Here is an 18,852-nt window from a genome sequence, read left to right as displayed (position 1 = left end):
ACATTATGATATTCAATTTTGATGTTTGCTTAAAGATCTACCATGGTTGAATAGGATTAGTTGCTTACATAGATTGGTTAATCAACTAGAATATGAAAAGCTAAAATGTGAAGTAAGGACCTACTCTTTATTGCTTTTCAGCAAAAAGGAAACCAGAGCCTCACAAACCCTGCATAGTCTAGCTACAGTGGGTTTAGTATACCGTTGACGGTTAAGTCTTGCTGAGTATTAGAATACTCAGCCTTGCTGTTGAAACCCTTTTCAGGTATGAGTTTCGAAGAGCAGATCGCTAGCTTGACCTACCCATGCTCTTTGCCTCCTGGCTGGTCCGTAGAGTGGGATACGTCCTCGGCCGGCAATGACTTTGACAAGTGATACCATGCTTGGGCTCGCTTGGTACCATTTTGCGACGTGTTGTAGCCGTCGTGTTTTATCTTCCGCTGTTTAAACTCTGAACTTATAGTTTGGCTTGTATAACTGTTTTACTAAGATTGGTTTTGTAATAATGTTTTGAACTGGTTTGTAATCACTACTGAACTTGCCTGTGTTGTAAAAGTTGTGGTTGTAATATCTCTGAATTCGCATTCGTGCGGGGTATGCTTGTTCGATCCGAGAACCGGTGGTTGTATTGGGACGTTACCCGACAGACCAAGAATTGGTCCGTTTGAAGTGCGTTTGAGCTGGTGTTGCCTTTATGGTGATGGCCTGCGCACTTGAGCCGGGATAATTTAGGTGGTTCTGCCACAGCAAGTTTTAAAACTCACAGTTGATTACGCACATACCCCTACCCACCACCGGTTTGACTCACACATGGGCACATATAACCCCGTCCCTACATGGTGAGCCCAGCATTCCATTTACCTTTTCAATTTCTCCTCATATTCCATCTTTCGTGTGCTTCTCTCTTTCTCTCTCTCACTCACGGTCTCCAACAGCATTTCTATTTTTTTTGTTTAGTTCTATCTAAAAATTTTGTTCTGCATTTTTTTTTCTTCCAAAGTTTCTCTCCAATATTTTTCTCTTCCAAAATTTAGTTTCCAAATTTTATCCCTTTCTGAATATTAACTTTTTTGTTTCCAATGTTTTCTGCAATAATGTTTTTTTTAATTTTAATCTTTTGTTCATAATGTTGACTTCTAATTTTTTGTTTTCAAATAATTCTGAACTTTTTTCTTTTCAAATTTTTTTATTCAAACTTTTATCACAAATTTTATTTTCAAATTTTTTTAGTACAACTATTGCTACGTTCATTTTTCTATCAACTTTTGTTCTAAAATTATATTTTCATTTTATTGTTCAAAAAAAATCGCAGAACTTTTCTGAATTATTTTTTTATTATATATAAGCTTCACATCAGTATAGTTTTTCTTGTGTTTAAGTTAGTGCATCAGAATTTTGATGGGTTGCGGCCTTGCAGGAATCAGAAATCTATCAGTTGGCCTGGTTTGAGCCAACGGAAGTCAGCTGGCGGGGCGGAACGGGGATATTCTAGTTAGCGAGCGCGCACCAGGAGGCCAACTAGCAAACGATCTCTCAAAGACTCGAAAATTTCCATTTTTGAATTCCGTGTCATTCTCTTTCCACCGCAGTTGGTGCCAGCGCTCGATTAGACAGCGGCTGATTTCCCTTTTCAGGAAAAATTTTCTTCTCCGTAATTTTCTACTTTTAAAAAGTTATTACTATAATTTTTTTAGATAACTATTGATGAAATTGTTTTGAGCATAACTTTAAATGATAATTTTTTAGCACAACTTTTACGATACTTATAACTTTTACGCATAACTTTTTCCAACCAATTTTTCATAGAATGTTTTTTTAAGACGACACATATAAATTTTATGCATAACTTTTTTCAACCTCCTTACTATGATAACTTCGAACGTAACTTCTACCAAACTTCTCACACAACTTTGATGCATAAGTTCGTGATACAACTTATCAAGATAATTTTTTGGCATATTTTGTTCGAAATATTTGTTTAAAGAATATCTTTAAAACAAAATATAAAGAAGATAAACAAAAAATATTGAAAAAAGAAAAAGAGAAGAGAATACTAGGCAGTTCGAATACATAGAGTATACGTGGCTGAGGTCTATTATGTATGCACGACAAGCATACTCCGTGGAGTATATATAACTCACGTTGTTGTCGCATTGCTTGTCGCGAAATTAGTTAAGAAAAGCTGATTAACATCCAGCGCCAGCATGCTCGCTGACGCTCGCGCGCGTAATTGGATTCTCGGGCGGAACGTCATGATGATTCACTCTGGTCCGAAATCGACCGCGCGGAAAGCAATTTACGGGCGTCTGTAAATCAGCATGGCCCACAGCAGCTCCTTCTTTTATTTATCTGAGCCTTTCATTAGTCTATGGATGGATACTCATATGAAATCTTCTATGCACAAGGATTACGAACTAACTCACCAACATAGATTCTTTGGTTTAGCTTATATGACAATAACAATAAGTATCATGGCCTGCGATATAAACATAAGGTTACATCCTTTATTTTGTATTCTAAGTTTGTGCTTTTTAAGCTTTCAGTACAAACTATATTTTTCACATGTAATTTTTTTAATTTTAATTTGTTTAGTAATACAACTTTTTAATTAAATTACAATAGTTTCTTTCTCTTTTCTCTTTTTTCTTTTTTTCTGTTTCCCTTTATTTTTTCTTTTCCTATTTTCTCACCTCATTTCATCTCCTCTCATTTTCTCCTCCCCTCTCATTTTCTCCTCCCCTGCTTTCTTCTATTCTCCCTCTTCACCCAGTCCATCCCGGAGGTAGCTCCGGGTGGCACGGGGCGGCGTCGGAGGCCGGCGGGTGGAGCTCCTCCCAAGACGTGGCGGCGGAGGAACCCGACGGCGGTCGGGGCCGGCCGCGCGACAAATAGAGGAGCTCCTCTACCCCTCTAGAGAAATAGGAAAGTATGCCACTGCAGCTCGTTTTACTCCAAAACTGCAGTAGCGTCAATTTGTCCTTGTCTTCTAGTACCTTATCCCGTTGGCATCTCGTAGTCTCGTTTCTGATTCTCAGTCCGGCAGCTAATGGCAGGCTGGTTTGCGGGCGAGGAGGCTTGTATGCTAAGCGGGTGGTGTAAGATGTGGCGAGAGCGGCCACAGCACGTGCCGTGAGGAAGCGCGGCAAGTAGGGGCAGGAAAGCATGGATGGGAATCTGGATGCGCAAGCAGGTGTAAGGAGCTTCTTTGTGGCGACCTATGGCATTTGTTTAGTCCAGCTAGCATTCTTTCTTGTAACATTTTCAAATTTTTTTATTTTTTTTAACCACCAGCAATCTCGTTCATGTCCCTTAGTTGTCCCAATTGATACCCCTTTTTTTGCAATAATAGTCGTTGAATTTCCTGAAGCATAGTTAGCTCGTCTATATTCGGAATCTAAGAGGAAGAGCCTGTTTATCTTATCAGCCTATTATAACATCGTACCCTTCAAGATGTTTTAAATATGGAAGGTGCTTCCATTTGCAAAGAATTTATAACATAATATATTACAAATTACGTATTAGTGGAATCCATGTGTGGCTACCCAAAAATTGAAGTTCATAGTTTAATTGGGGAAGGAAATGATTTACTCTCTTTCCAAATACTGTTTTATGTTCTGCCTTCGTTTGGACTTTGTGAGCTGACGATGGGCCCCTTCAATTCATGACTAATAAGATAAGGAATATTTTTGACTAATTTTATTATAATGGTAGTGGTGGGTAGTTTAAATTTCTCTTATTTTCTCCGATTAATATGGGAATTTCTAGGCCTTGAGAGCGAATGTGGAAGCTCTGTTTGTTGGCCAAATAATAAGATAATAGTGGTAACCTTAAAAAGAAGGGAGAGAATGAACACATCACTCGCCTTTATTTGGCCAATAGATTATGGTCTAGTGGTTTTGTTAAGACTTACTGTTTAAGTTTCTGTTATAGCGGAAATGCAAAGAAAGAAAATATAAACTAATTTGGATATAATATTTGGAACGAGTGTACAATGAAGATGAACTATCACCGCATGAAAAACAATGGAGATGCGCGGTGATGTCACCTGAGCCAGTCTAGCGCATCGCCCTCAAGCGCAAACACACAGATCCAACGGTCTGTCCATGCATTGCACATATAAGGTGTGGTAGCCCCAAAATTCAGTCAAACGCAGAGAAGACAAACGCGTCCCTGCTGTTTGCTATTAATAATCCAAATATGTTCTGCTTGTCATATACTAGTATTGTAGAAAAGATATATGCTATGGAAGGCATTAATTTATGTCTTAGAAAAACAGATGTTTCCAGAGTTTATTGCTAAAAATATGTGCATATCTGTGCAGCTCCTGCATTTAATTCATGCCTATCAATTTTTTTTCTACAAACTACCACCATAATCTTGATGGTCACCCTCCTTTTCTGCCATCATCAGCATCACCATCTCCTTACCATTTAGATACAGTACTGCATTTTCAGTTGACAACATTCCACAGGCATTTCAAAGATATGCAGCTCAACCATTCATTTTCATTCATAAATAATCCACAGATATGGAAAAGGCACACACTGAGGTTAGCCTTGTTTGGCACATGCATTCTTCTACCCATCACACCACGGAGCAAGAAGGGAAGCTACCAGCATCACCTTCTTGACTCTTGAAATCTTAGACTCCTTACGACCACTACATTACGAACTTAGGATAACTACCTTCCTCGTCAAGGAAGTTTTTTTTTTGTCCAACGAAATAAAGGGAGGTGAAAATTAAACAAGCTAACGAAATAAAATGAGGGTAGGGTGGGGCGGGGGTGGGGTGAGGGTGGAGGTGGGGGTGTACGATAGGGTTCAAGCTGCTACTGGTTTAATTCTTATGCATACTGACTACTACTGGTTGTTACTTCGATCATGGTGACGACGGCGCTGTCGGATGACCACCGCCTGTGACCTGAGCTGGCTCCCCTCCTTCTTCCTTCTGGTCGACATTGTTGAAAGCTTCAGCAGCAGGAGAGAGCTTGGTCGGCGGCGGCGGCCTTGGCGCCTCACATCACCGAGCAGTAGCTGTTGGGGTTCTCGTCGCTGAACATGTTGTCATGCGGGTGGCGCGGGTAGTAGGACGGGTAGGGCAGCTGCTGCTGCTGCCCGCCGTACCCGTACCCGTAGCTGTTGCTGCTCCCGTACCCCATCTGCTGCTGCTGGTAGTACCCGCCGCCGCCATGGACATGGTCGCCGCCGTAGTAGCCCTGGGAGCCATAGTCGCCGCCGTAGCAGCCCTGGGAGCCATAGCCGCCGCCGTTCATCATCATCTGTGGCTGTTGCTGCTGCATCATGGGCATGTACCCGCCGCCGCCGCTGCCGCCGCCATAGACATGCTGGTTCCCCGCCGCCTGCATCATCTCCGACCCGTAAGGCATGCCGCCGCCATAGCTGCCGCCGCCGGCATGACCGGCATGGTAGAATCCAGGCGCAAGCGTGGTGCCGGCGCCGCCACCGCCCGGCTGCATGCCGTTGCTGTTGCCACCGATGTGGGCGTGGTAGCCCATCGGCTTGCCGCCGGCCTGCATGCCGGCGCTACCTCCCGCTCCCGGCTTCATGCCGTTGCCAGACATCTTGGGGTGGCCCACCGGCATGCCGCCGGCGACACCTCCCGGCTGCATGCCGTTGACACCCCCCGGCTGCATGCCCTTGGCAGCCATGTGGGGGTGCCCCATCGGCATGCCGCCCATCTGTCCTCCCGCACCGGGGTAGCCGGCGGCGCCGCCCATCATGTTCGGCGGCCTCGTCGTCATGGCCGCCTGCGGCTGAGGCGGCGCCATGCCGTCCATGCCCATCATCGGGCCACCGGCGCCGGAGGCCTTCCTGCCCTGTCCGGGCTGCAGGTTCCCACCGACTAGGGCGCCGCTCTTGCCGTTCTTGCCGCTGCCGCCGGCGCCTCCCTTGATCTGCACCGGCATCACGTTGCCGATGCCGCCTTTCTTGACACCGCTGCCTCCGGCCCCACCGGCGGCCGGCGGCATGGCCATACGCTTCATCATCTTAGTAGTGTCGTCGTCGGCGCCGTCATCCTCGAAATCCTCTTCGTCGACGGCCTCATCGCCGGAGTCGCCGCCGTCGTTGGGAACGTTGAACCTGACGGCCTTGGGGAGGTTCGCCGGCGGGACAGCCGCCGGGAGCGGCATCTTGCCGCCCATGCCCATAAGCTGAGGAGGATGGTTAATCCCCGCCTGCATCAGCTGCTGATGCAGCTGCTCGCGAAGCTGCTCCGGAGTCGGTTGCCGCATCGCCATTCCTCCACCGCTGCTGCTGCTTGCAGCACCCGCTCCACCCTTGGGCAGCTGGTCCTCGCCGCCGCCGCCGAGCTGGAGCTGTTGGCCCTGGCTTGGCACTCCAGGGTTGGCGGTGGCGCCCCACAGCCGCGCGGGCTTGCCGGCCTTTTTCAGCTTCACGAAGACAGTGTCCAGATCCATCTGACCGGTCACCGTCACCTTCCCCTCCAGCTTCTCTATGCTGATTAGGTACACACCTGCACATCAATCCAGCACATCTCTTAGTCTCTTAGGGAGAAAAAGTAGAGCACTGAACAGACTGACCTGACAGTGAAAATTTAAAGTAAACAAAAAATTCAAACAGTTTGCGTTTAAAAAAGCTTTCTTTCTTACCTTCAATCTTGTTGAGGACCTTTGTAACCTTCTTCGCGCAGCCATCACAGTGGATCCCCACCTTCAGCACGCAGGTCTAGGAACAAACAGAAACAAAAAAGAAATGGTCACTGAAATTGAAAAGACATGCACGGCGAATCGATGATATGAAATCAGATCGCCTGCATCGAACACGAGAAGACGGAACATGGAATGTGTGCGCGTTGCATGGAGTTGAGATCTAAGACGCAAAACAAACTCACCTTCACCCTGAGGATGCCGTCCGTGATCATCCTGACCACCTAAAAAATGCCGCAGCCTGCAATCGCCAAATATAAAAGCACGAGAGGCTAGCTTCAGATCAACGTTTCAAAAAACAACAAAAACAGAGAGAGGCTTCAGATCGGGTGTGAGAGCACTCATCACCCCCGTCTCTGAGAAAACAGCGTGAGAGAGAGAGAGAGAGAGAGAGAGAGGACTTTGGGCTTGCAACAAAATACTATCTATATTCACATAATCACAGAAATAATAAATCTAACAACAAAATACTGACCATTCACAAAATCACACATAATAAATCTACTAACAAAATACTGTCCATTCACATAATCACGCAAATAATAATAAATCTACCAACAAAATATTGTCCTTTATCAGGTGGGAGATTCTCTCCCCTTCCGTTGACCCTTCAAAAAAAAACTGTCCTTCACATACACACAAATAATAAATCTACTAACAAAATAATGTCCAATCACATAATCACACAAATAATAAATCTACCAGCAAAACACTGTCCTTTCAAGTAGTCAACAACCCCGTTAGAGTTTGTATTTGCAGAAAACCATGAGTAAGGCTACTAAGAGCCTGCATTTGGTCCTGGAGACAAAAAAAAATGGAGGTACGAGGAAGAAGAGAAATCTTCTCCCTATCTCTATATATCTACCAACTCAAGGTAAGCACATGGAGGAGTCTATGCTTACCCCCCCCCCCCTTTTTCCCTTCAGGTCACCTACGGCCCTGGAAGCTACAGCCTTTGCCTTTCTTCTTCAGAAGATTTGTGAAATGGTGTTGTGAAAAAAGACTAGCCCAAGGGGCCTTTAAATAGGCTATGCCACTAGTCAGGAAGGTGTAGAACTTGTGAAGTATTGTGCTTACCAATGCCAGTTTTCCTTTGTTCTCTTTTCAAAATTCTAATTTTATATATCAGTCCCTCTGTGACTTACACCCAGTTAGTGATTTCTTTGAGCTCTGCAAATAACGTAACTGTTCAACAGGGAATATTCTGTTAAGCAAATGACGGATTTGTCCAAATAATTTGATGGGAACAACCAGTGACTATCATTTCTACTAAAAAAGAAAGTAAAATGTAGCATTTTAGTGTTAAATTCCAACACACATGGGCTAAACTTTACGAATAGGAAAACTATACAACGGTACTACATGTTCCACAAGGTAAACAGAAGCTATAGATATTCATCTACGTAGAGATCATGCAGCGTCATTACACGTTCCATGCAAAATATTACATCTTGCATGGAAAAAACCATGCAACGTAATAATTATGTTGTGTCGCTACGTACGTGTTTAGTAAAAAACCTCTTACATGGAAATAAATGCCACGTAAGAATTTTTCCGTGTCGTTTTATGGATCGGAGGATGTTATATCTTAGCACGGAAAACATGCAACTTAATGCACGGTACCCATAATAATAATGTAATAGACAAGTTTGTTAAGCTCGATGCATTAACGCATTCAATTCGCTGTGTTACTAATCCTATTTGATGAGAGCACATGGAGGCGAGTTAATTGTCGTCATCGCATGCTATGGTCAGTGATCGCAGCAATGCGCGGTACCCGTACATATACACGTGGGACATGCTAGCTATATGTTCCGCAAAATTGCCAAAATTGGCAAAGCATATACGTTACATGCTCGCGCTATAGGCTCGATACACGACAACGACCAAATCATGGATTTAAAGTCAGAAGAGTGACACGCCGTTGTCGTTACCACTCAATCATTGAGAAGAATTATTTTATCTAGTACACGACAATGAGCGGCCAAAGGCGATAGATTTGCCAACTCATATCATTGAAAAATGCATAAATACCTGTTAACATGTTCTCAAAATAATTCAGCTAAATTTGATGGAAAATGGATCAGAAAGAGGTGGAAGCATCCCTCTTGGCATGGAAATATTTTGGCAAAGCTCCTATGTGATCACAAACGCTGTTACCCATCCTTATGCTGTCAACCAGGGTTTCCCCCCAACCCTATTCAGTGAATAGGTTAACCAAGAAACCTTCTTAGAAATAATCTTGCAAAGAGGGGTCTGGGTGCAAAAATCTAGAGAATGGATACACAAAGCTGCAGCCCATGGTAATTTGCTACAGTCCAAGCACCCCCTAACCATCATCGTCCTCTTGTGTCCTTGGAGACGCGGTTGCGTCACTAGAGACGCGGTTGGTGTGTTGCCATTGTGGAGGTGGATGCAGGCCTCGTCCAGCCGGTGCAGACCTCCCACAGCATCCAGTGCAGCCTGCGGGAGAGCGCGGCCTGCATGTCTTGTGCGTCAGTTAGTGAGGCAAAGGAGGAGGATGGTGATGAGTTGGGCTCATTAACTTATCACTCCATTATTGTTTTTTTGTGAAAGATTCTCACTCAATTATGGTGTTTTGGAGTTTTTAGGATCCTGCCTAAACTTTGCTCTCCTTTTGTTGTTAGTCTGTTAATGTCTTCTACTAGCAGCAGTAACTCCTATTCAACAACTCCTAAACTTTGCCAGCCGTTTTCTCTTTGTTGGTTAGTGTCTTTTAGCGACAAAGTATTTCTCTTTTTTCTCCTGCTCTGTTTAACTTAAACCTCACACTGACAGGCATTGTGTCTAGGTTCATACAGCAAGTATGTGTAACGGCTGTTTTGACTTTTGCTTGATGCGGTGGTGAGGTGTATATATCAAGATTTTTTTTCAATGACAATTATGTGTTGCTTGTCATATATTAGAAATGATATGGACTATGGAATGCATCAATAATTCATATCTTGAAAACACATAGGTTTACATGGGTATTAATTGATAGTATGAGCATATCTTTGCAGATTTGGCATTTAATTCATGCAAGCATACAGATATCTATGAAGATTTTCACAACCAATGCATTATTTTTTATACTATTGATTGCCAACGTTAGAGATATGCCAAAATATATTCAAGTGCTAAATAAAAGGAAATCTAAATAAACCGATCTTATATATGGAGAGTTTTTATTGCATATCTTATAAATAGATCTCATTTGACTCATGCAAATATAAGAATATCCACCAAGATTTCACAAACCAAATTAAACACAGCTGCATTGATTTTCTGGTTACAGTCCATTGCGGCTGCTAGAGATAGACATGCATGGTCTGCTAGAGATAGATAACTCCTAGACTTTGCTTGCTTTTTTCTGTTGGTCTGTTGGTGTCTTTTAGCTAGCAAATAACTCCTTTTCTTGTACTCTATTAAAGTTCACCCTCACACTGACAAGCATTGTGTTTAGGTTCGTGCACATACGTCCAACATCTGTTTTGAACTTTTTTTGATCGATTCGACGGCGAGGCGTGTCAAGAGTGTTTCCCTAGTGACAAGGAGAGCAAGGCACGAAAGGAGCTGAGAAAATTCACCAACAGAACAGATATACGTCACTGCTGGTTGCAATAATGTGTTGCTTGTCAGATTAGAAATGATATGTGCTCTGGAAATTAAAGGCATTAATTCATATCTTAAAACATGAGGTTTACAAAGTAGTGCTAATATGATATGGGGAAATCTTTTCAGATTTGGCATTTAATTCATGCAAGCATACAAATATCTGTGAAGATTTTCACAACCAATACATTAATTGTTACCAGTTTATTGCCACAGCTAGAGATATACATGCATGATGGTCTGCTATAGCTAAGATGATGTCATTTTATTAGGTGCTAAAAATGGCAAGCTAGAGAAAGAGAGGTTCATAAAGTAGTTCTAGTATTTTTATATGCTTACAGCTACAACATTCAACCATTCAATTAAATATGCATGGTCAATGGTCTGCTATAGCTAGACTGATGTCATTTTAAGTGCTAAAAACGACAATCTAGAGAAAGAGAGGTCCGTCATATAGTAGTGCTAATATTTGTGTATATATTTTTGGGAAAATTCGATTCATGCAAATAAACATACGTATATCTACAGAGACTTTCCAAACCACAAACCACCACATTCATCTTTAATTTTCCCCTGCAATTCATTGCATTGCTTCCGCTAGAGATTGTCATGCATGGTCTGCTATTGCTAGAGTGGTGTCATTTTGGTTTTAAAAGGACTGATGCCATTTTGAGTGCTAAATCTAAAGAAAGAGAGGTTCGTAAAGTTGTGCTCGTGTTTGTGTATGTTCAGTTGTTCACACACTACTCCAGCACCCCCATCACCGCCGGTTCAAAATGGCTATCACCGCCGGTTTTGGGGGGCGTTGGATTTAAGTCGACAGTGATGGAAGAGGCTATCACCGCCGATTCCTGACCCGATGGTGATGTTCCAAATCCATCACCGCCAGTTCAACAACCGGCGGTGTTGACCCCGTTACAAAACAAAAAAAAGAAAAAAGGGGCCGGCGGTGAGCTCCACGCCCACCGCCACTCACTCCCATGCCGAGAAAGGAGGGAGGAGAGGAGGCAGTGGGGAACGCCCCATGTGCCGGCCACCACGGCGGCGGCCGAGCTCCCATGCCGAGGAAGAAGGGAGGAGAGGGAGCAGCGGGGGGACGCCCCGTGTGCTGGCCGCCGTGGCCATGGCCGAGCCCACCCGCGCGCTGAGCTCCCACGCCGAGGAAGAAGGGAGGAGAGGAGTCGGCGGGGAACGGCCCGTGCGCCGGCCGCCGCGGTCGCGGCCGCGGCCGCGCCGAGGAAGAAGGGAGGATAGGGGGCGGAGGCGCCCTGTGTGACGGCCGCCGCGGCATGGATCTGGCCTCCCGCGCCGAGCTCCTGCGCGTGGATCTCCCGCACCGAGCTCCCATGCCGACCCGCGGTCGAGCTCTTGCGGCGGCCGGCTGGCCGCGCGTGGATCTCCCCGCCACTGGGGAGAGAAGGGAGAGGAGGGGAGAGGGGAGGAGATGGGGAATGAGAGGGAGGAGAAGGAATGAAGGGAGAGGGGCGGTGTGCGCTATGGGGGCGGCGGTGGGATGAAGGGAGGGGAGAGGTGAGAAGAAGAGAGGGAGCCTCGGGGGGGGGAGGAGCTCAGCGGGAGGAGAAGGTCCGAGAGAGATGAAAAAAATCTAAGCGAGATGAGTGAAAGAGAGGAAGAGAAAAATTAAAATAGGTGGAGAACACATCACCGCCGGGTCATATTAAAACCTGGCGGTGATGCTAACATATCACCGCCGGTTCGTAATTCGACCCGGCGGTGATATGTTAGCATCACCGCCGGGTCCATTTGGAACCGGCACCGCCGGTTTGTTTCGAATCGGCGGTGATGGGGCGTTTGCGATGATGTATTCTGTAGCAGTGACAGGGCTAACATTCAAGTAATGGATCGGAAATAAAGATACATGAATATCTACTAAAGAGTTTGGAAACCAAACCACTATGTTTATTTTTCCAAGCCACCGTTAGAGATAGAAATAAATGGTCTGCTATAGCTACACCTACACTATGTCAAAATTAAATAATGTCTTCAAGTGCATGCTAAAAAGAAAGACTGTACAAAGAAACCAAGATTCATAAAGTAGCAGTGCATGCTAAAATAAATGCAGGGCCTGGGCCAGCAATAGCTAGGCTGATGTCAATACATATTCAAGTGCTAAATAAATGGGAATCTAGATAACCTCTGGAGCAGTGGTTTGTTTTTGTATATCTTTTGCAGGCCTGACAATGAACCCACACAAATATAAGAGTATCCACCAAGAGAGTTCACAAACCAAACGAGACTACATTGAATTTTGTGGCTGCAGTCCGTTATGGCAGATATGCATGGTCTGTGTTATAGCTACAGTGATGTCATTGTGTCCCCAGTGCTAAGGCCAGGACAATCTACAGGTCATGGATGATTGGCACTGCGTGCTTGAATTACTTTGTACTACCTCCGTTTTTAAATATATGTCGCTTAGGACAACCTATTTAGTTAAAAAATAAACTAATTTGCTTGTCCTAAACGTCATATATTTAAGAACGGAGGGAGTATTCATCTACTTGTTTTGAGAGAAAAATCACACAGGATTTTCTCTGCGTGGAAAATAAAGAAGAATGCGGGCGTACCAATATATATAGAAAATACACAAAAGAAACAAAAGATAGGGAACACAAGCTTTATTCATATTTTATAAATACAAATACAGGTTCCCATACATGAGTGTGCGCTCCATAGTCTGCCGCCGTTGGACAGATCTAACTTGGGCGAAAGTGATCTTCTGGTTCCCGGGGCCTCGGAAAGCTCCCGGTTAATTACCTCAGCAAGTCTAGCTTGCCAGAGTACCTCCGATTAAGCTGATGTGGTCGTCGTCTTCAGTCTTCGCTTCACGTTCTCCATGCATGAAGATGGTGGTGGTGTAGATGTGGCCGTCGGCGTCATCCATGGCCTTGTCGGTGTCCATGAGCCGGTGTAGCGCAGCTGGAGCATCAGCAGCACCCGCCCGTGTCGTTCGGCCTCGTCGGTCTCGAACGGCGTTGTAGTCGTAGTAGTAGGATGTCGATGCTTGGTGAAGACTTGAAGCTAGACCAAGTGGATGTCGCAGCAACTCGGTCGAGGTGGTAGAAGTTGTTGTTGAAGAGGGAGGGAGTGACGCCAACCCATGAGCATGTGTGGCGTGGTTGGAACATCAACGCCACCCGCTCGCCCGGGTCGTCCGCGTTGCCGGTGTCGGATGTCGCGTAGATGCACTTGTTAACGTGGCTTGCTGAGGTGGCGCACGTACTCCCTTACTCAAGCTCTGCACGGCTCCTCGGGTCGTCGGCGCGGCAGCGTCTTGCGGCAGCCTGACGTTGGCGTCATCCGCCGTCTTGTCCCCCGGGCACCTTCGCGGCGGCGCTGTCAGCGGAGGTTCGGCTCCAGGCCAGCGCTGGCCTCATAAGTCGTCGGCGATGCGTGGTCACGTGAAACTGTGACCGAGTCGACGTCGTGGCAGAGCTTGGTCGTGGTCAAGGTAGTCGTGAAGCAAGGGCTTCATAACCGGCTTGTTAGCTTATGGCACGCGCACGTCCTGGCACGGCAAAGGGGGGTCTCCCGTAGTGCAACAAGCGGGCACACGGTAAAGCCCCAAAAGCCCACAGCAAACCGTTTGCCGTGTGCCGCACACGACAAAGCGCACATGGCAACCAGGGATCGGCAAAGCCGGCCTTTGCCGTGTGCTATATATCGGGCACACGACAAAGAGTTTGCCGTGTGCCATTCTCGACCCACGGCAAAATAAAGTAGCCAGCCAGGATGACGTGGCCGCACCTTTGCCGTGTGCCCTGCTGGCGTGGCACACGGCAAAGTTCAAATCTTTGCCGTGTGCCATGGTTTTTGCACACGACAAAGATTGCCACCTTTGCCGTGTGCCATGGTTTTTGCATACGGCAAAGGTGTCAGAACCAATTTTTTTGTTTGTTTATTACGTATATGGTACGCCCAGAAAATCATATATATCATAATGATTATTCCATGTATCCAAATAAGCATCACAGTCATTTGATACACACATACAAATAAAGTCTTGTTTCGTTCATCGACAACCACAAGTACTGGTCGAGTTCATACAAGTTCATACAAATCAAGTTCAAACAAATCCATAAAAATGGTACAAAGCAAGTCCATAAAAGCGCGTCAAGCGTGGGAGCGGGGAGCGTCGGTGCGGCGAACGTGGGCGCGGCGAGTGTGGCCGCGGCGAGCAGCGATTGTGGCCGCGGCGAGCGGCCACCAGGGGCGCGACGTGCGTGGCCGCGGCGAGTGCCGAGCCTGGGCGTGGCGACCAGCAACCGGCGGCGACGGCGTCAGCGTCTGGGTAGCGAGCACCGGCGAGGCAGAGCCCGGGCGAGAGCGTGGCGGGGCCAGCTCGAGCACCGGGGAGGGAGGTGGCGTAGAAGCCCCGCCGGCCGGCCACCCTTTCGTGAGAGGGCAAGGGCGTCGACGTGGGCTCGCGAGCGCCGTCGAGGCCGTTGGTGGGCCGAGGGCCGGCGCCGGGGTGGCGAGTCCACGGGCGTCTGGGCTCGGCGGCGTGGCTTCGGTGACCGGCAGGCGCGGGCGTGGAGGGGCCGGCGTGCGGGTGAGGGTGGCGGCGGCGGCGTGCGGCCGAGCGTCGTGGCGTGGGCGAGCGTGCGGGCGTGCGGGCGGGCGTGCGGCGGCGGCGTGCGGGCGAGCGGCGGCGGGCTTGCGGGCGAGCGGCGGCGGGCGAGCGTGCGGGCGTGCGGCGGCGGCATGCAGGTGAGCGGCGGCAGCGTGCGGTTGTGGCGAGCGCGGCGCCGTGCGGGCGTGGAGTACGTGGCGAGCGCGGCGGCGCGAGCAGAGTGTGAGTGTGTGTGGTGTGTGAGCCAGCCGGCCGTTGAAAGGGGATAAGGGAGGCGGCCTTTGCCGTGTGCGCCGATCTAGCCCACGACAAATACACCACCTTTGCCGTGTGCCCCCGATCCGGCACACGGCAAAGGCATGTCTTTGCCGTGTGCACGAAGGCAGGGCACACGGCAGAACCACATTTTTTTTCTTCAAAATTATTGTTTAATTAGTGTTTCCACTATTGTTTAATTAGTGTTTGAACTGCTGTGGTGAATAAGTAATAATTCAAAAAATGTATCGTTCATTTCCTGCAAGAATAAATACTTCTTGCTTCATTATCACATGCGGATTAAATGTACTATTTCATGCTATTTGAATCTGATATGTACCAACTGAATCACCATTACGTGTTTAACTAAAATTTGTTCAAAACACTCTAAATATCACAAAAAAATCACTCAACCTTTTCTGTTCTATGATTGCACTGAATAAATCATTATTTCATGCAGTTACACCTCCATTTCAATGTATATCACATGTTACTATTTATTGGGGACAAATTATAAAAAATAAAAAATAAATCTAAAAATTATGAAATTTTGGCATGATAGATTCTAAGATGTGTATTGTATGTACAAAAATTTTTGAAGTCAACACCCAATTCGACTATCACTTTCACTCGAAATATCAACAACTCCTTCTCAACTCTATAGATCTTCTTTGAAGATACTTCGGTTTATAAGGAGTACATGTGATAACTTGTGCTAAATATTTTCAAAATTTTTCCATAGCCTCCACTTATAAAATCATGATAGCATAACAAATCTTATATTTTTAAAAGTAAGTCTGCTTTTTATAGAATTTTAAAATTATTGGGGCACATGGTTCATGGCATGGCTCATGAGCAAGATCTTCAAATTTTGCGTCCATTTTTTAGATTAGAGCTCAAATGGGAAAAAATGATGTGAACAACATTTTTTTGCTTCATTATTACTCTATTTAGAATTATTGCAGTTCAAAGTTGAATTATTCTCTAATATTCCTTTTCACGAAATAGAAATGTTAAATATAGCAAAATGGCCGAGAAATTTATCAAAACCTAATGTAGAGTCCCACATATAATATAGAGATAAGCAAAAAAGTTTCAAACACAGAATTAATTTTTTTAAATCAAATTTACCGTGTGCTTAACAAAAATATACGGCAAAGAAGCCTCTTTTGCCGTGTGTATGTGTTTCCCGTGTGCTGTATTGATCGGCACACGGCAAAGATGGGGCTATGCCGTGTGTCCATCTGTTTGCCGTGTGCTAAACATTTGGCACACGGTAAAGATCCTATTTGCCGTGTGCCTGAATGTTTGCCGTGTGTTACCTTCTAGGCACACGGCAAATAGCATGTTTGCTGTGTGCCCGATATAGTGCACACGGTAAAAGTTGAAGCACACGGTAAACAACGGGTTTCCGGTAGTGTTGACATGGATGGGCCTAGACACTTTTTAGCACCTCCGATAGCCTTGCAGTGGCGCCATAGTTGTTCATAGCTCTATGGCCGTCCTGGCGTCACCAGCGCGCACAATGGCGTCTTGCAATAGCCCGCGAGCATCGTCCGCCGTTTCGACGTCGCTTCTTATCTCGGCGTCTTCGCAGCCGAGCCGTCGTCATCCTAGTTCGGCGGCAGGTTTGATGTACAGCACCGGTCTCATCGCAGGCCGCGCTTCGGTGTCTTCACGTCAGTGTCGCCAGCATCGGTTGTTGTGACGGTGAAGGGTGCCGCCGCTACGTCGGCGGGCGAGCCGAAGTGGTCGTCAATGATGGGGGTTGCCGCCGCTACGCCGGCGGCCAAGCTGAGATGCTGTCGATGATGAGGAGTGGCGCCGCCCTGCTGGCAGCCGAGCTGAGGCGGTTGTCGATGCAGAGGGGTGGCGCCGCTCTGCCGGCTGCCGAGCTGAGGTGGTTGTCCATGCAGAGTGGTGGTGCCGCTCCACCGGCAGCCGAGCTGAGGTGGTTGTCGATGCAGAGGGGTGGCACCGGACCGAGTCGGCAGCCGAGCTGAGGTGGTAGAAGAAGTGGACGATCCGTGGAGGCAAGAGAACACCCTGTAGCTTCCTAGCTTCTCGCCAACAGCAAAGTGCCCTTGCACTTATGGCAGCCTGAGCTCGCCGGCCTCCCCGGCTTCTCCGCTCGTCAAGGCGAGCAGGAGGTGCACGGCGTCGGCATGGCGATCGGCTGGGGCGCGACTCGCCCCCTCGCTTCCTGGCCCGGCTGCTCCCGTCGAGGAAAAAGAAGGCCTCCCTGGCTGGGACGCACGGGGTCTTTATATAGGCCGGACCCTGCGTGAGGTGCTCGCTAGGTTTTCCATCCAGTGCCGCCTCTGTTTGTTGAGAGATATCCGCAGACCTTATCTGCTCGGCAAGATAAGCATCCCGGCCATCGGACTCGCTGCATCGTGGGCCTTGAACAAGAAAACCTCTAGCACACGTGCGTGAGAAGCTAATAAGCTAAGGATGATGTGTGCACGTGCATTCCAAACCCAAGCCCGTGCGCGCGTAGTCTTCTCTCGTTTTGTTGTGGGCCGATGCACTGGGTCACCATCACGGCGAAAGAGTTCGGGACGTCCTGATGCTTCTAGAACTTTCCTGGCCGCGCCGGCTGTCGCGCGGGCTGGCCATACGTATGACACCAGGTTTGAGTATGTGTATTTTGGACCACATGCTCGTACGTGAAGCTAGCCCATGCAAGCTTCTTGCTTCCCTATACAAATATATGACCCATATCACTCTCTGCAGCTCATTTGATCATATTTAAATGATTTGCATCAAAATGTTGTACAAAATCTCTTCAAACACTACTGTAATTACAAAGGATAGCAGCTGATCTGTGAGATCTTCGTGGCTTCTCCTTGAATCTCCCAGCCGAAGCAAACCAAGACGCGCCGTAATCTGAATTCTGAAAGTCCACACTGGAATCTACTATATATCATTGGGTACACTGGAACCACAGACACGGAGACAGCTTTGTTGGCTTGATGCTGCCTGCAACACGACGACGACGTATATAGCAATAGCCTAGCTAAACCTGTACTAGCAATAGCCTAGCTAAGACAACAAACGTGTGCTTGGATTTTGTACGTACTATGCATAGCAATAGCCTAGCTAAACCTGTATTAGAATCCTTCTGCAGAGAACCTAAAGGGCGTACCCAGTGCTGTATTAGAATCCTTCATTTGTGCTTCGACGAGGCTGGACAATCTTGCTAGAGACCGACGAGGCTCTAGCGCTTCGCCATTTTCAATCATTTGTGCTTATGCATATATTTGGAGAAAACTCTTATTTATTTGGAGACGACAATGACAACCATCAGCATAGCTTAATCGAAGGTGTTCTCCAGCCCAAATCTATGGATGTAATTAACTTGAGACCTCTAGAGGCCCTAGGAACCAGAAGCCACACAATCCTCTAATTGTCAGATGGAACTCAACGCAAAAAAAATATATTAAAGTGGGAAATTGTACTTTGCAATTCTCTAATGAATGAATAAAGTGACATTTCCGTTTCTAAAAAAGGTGATATTTCCCTAAACTTTTGTTCCTTGTGTTTTATTGCACATTTACTTAATTTTGTATACGAATGTATAGTGGCACGCCTGCGCTCATTAGTACTAAGTAGTACGACCCACGAAACACAAAGAGATCCTCCAAGCATTGAATTTTCTGGCGAAACACATACACATAGGACGATCACTTTATTTAAGAAA

The 18,852-nt window shown here is 46.7% G+C and overlaps 1 protein-coding gene across 1 annotated transcript; it reads right to left on the bottom strand.

The window, feature by feature from the left end:
* Positions 1 to 5,014: 5,014 nt before the first annotated feature.
* LOC120646501 (heavy metal-associated isoprenylated plant protein 33-like) lies at positions 5,015 to 13,223 on the bottom strand. Its single transcript, XM_039923057.1, has 4 exons — positions 13,098 to 13,223; positions 6,874 to 6,912; positions 6,632 to 6,707; positions 5,015 to 6,495 (listed from the first exon to the last, which is right to left on the bottom strand). Exons 1-4 carry the CDS (start codon positions 13,221 to 13,223, stop codon positions 5,015 to 5,017), a joined length of 1,722 nt encoding a protein of 573 aa, XP_039778991.1.
* Positions 13,224 to 18,852: the final 5,629 nt, after the last annotated feature.

Source organism: Panicum virgatum, chromosome 8K (genome assembly GCF_016808335.1).
Source record: "Panicum virgatum strain AP13 chromosome 8K, P.virgatum_v5, whole genome shotgun sequence".
Classification (NCBI taxonomy): domain Eukaryota; kingdom Viridiplantae; phylum Streptophyta; class Magnoliopsida; order Poales; family Poaceae; genus Panicum; species Panicum virgatum.
Note: the sequence above shows the minus strand (reverse complement) of the source record. Positions and strands in the feature narration are given on the sequence as shown.

Excerpts from the sequence above, each read along its gene's own strand:
- LOC120646501 (XM_039923057.1), bottom strand. The coding sequence starts at position 13,223 with ATGGACACCGACAAGGCCATGGATGACGCCGACGGCCACATCTACACC. Across the intron at positions 6,913-13,097 it reads GCTTAATCGGAGGTACTCTG|GTGGTCAGGATGATCACGGA; the intron begins GCAAGCTAGACT and ends GGCATTTTTTAG. Across the intron at positions 6,496-6,631 it reads GGTCCTCAACAAGATTGAAG|GTGTGTACCTAATCAGCATA; the intron begins GTAAGAAAGAAA and ends ATTGATGTGCAG.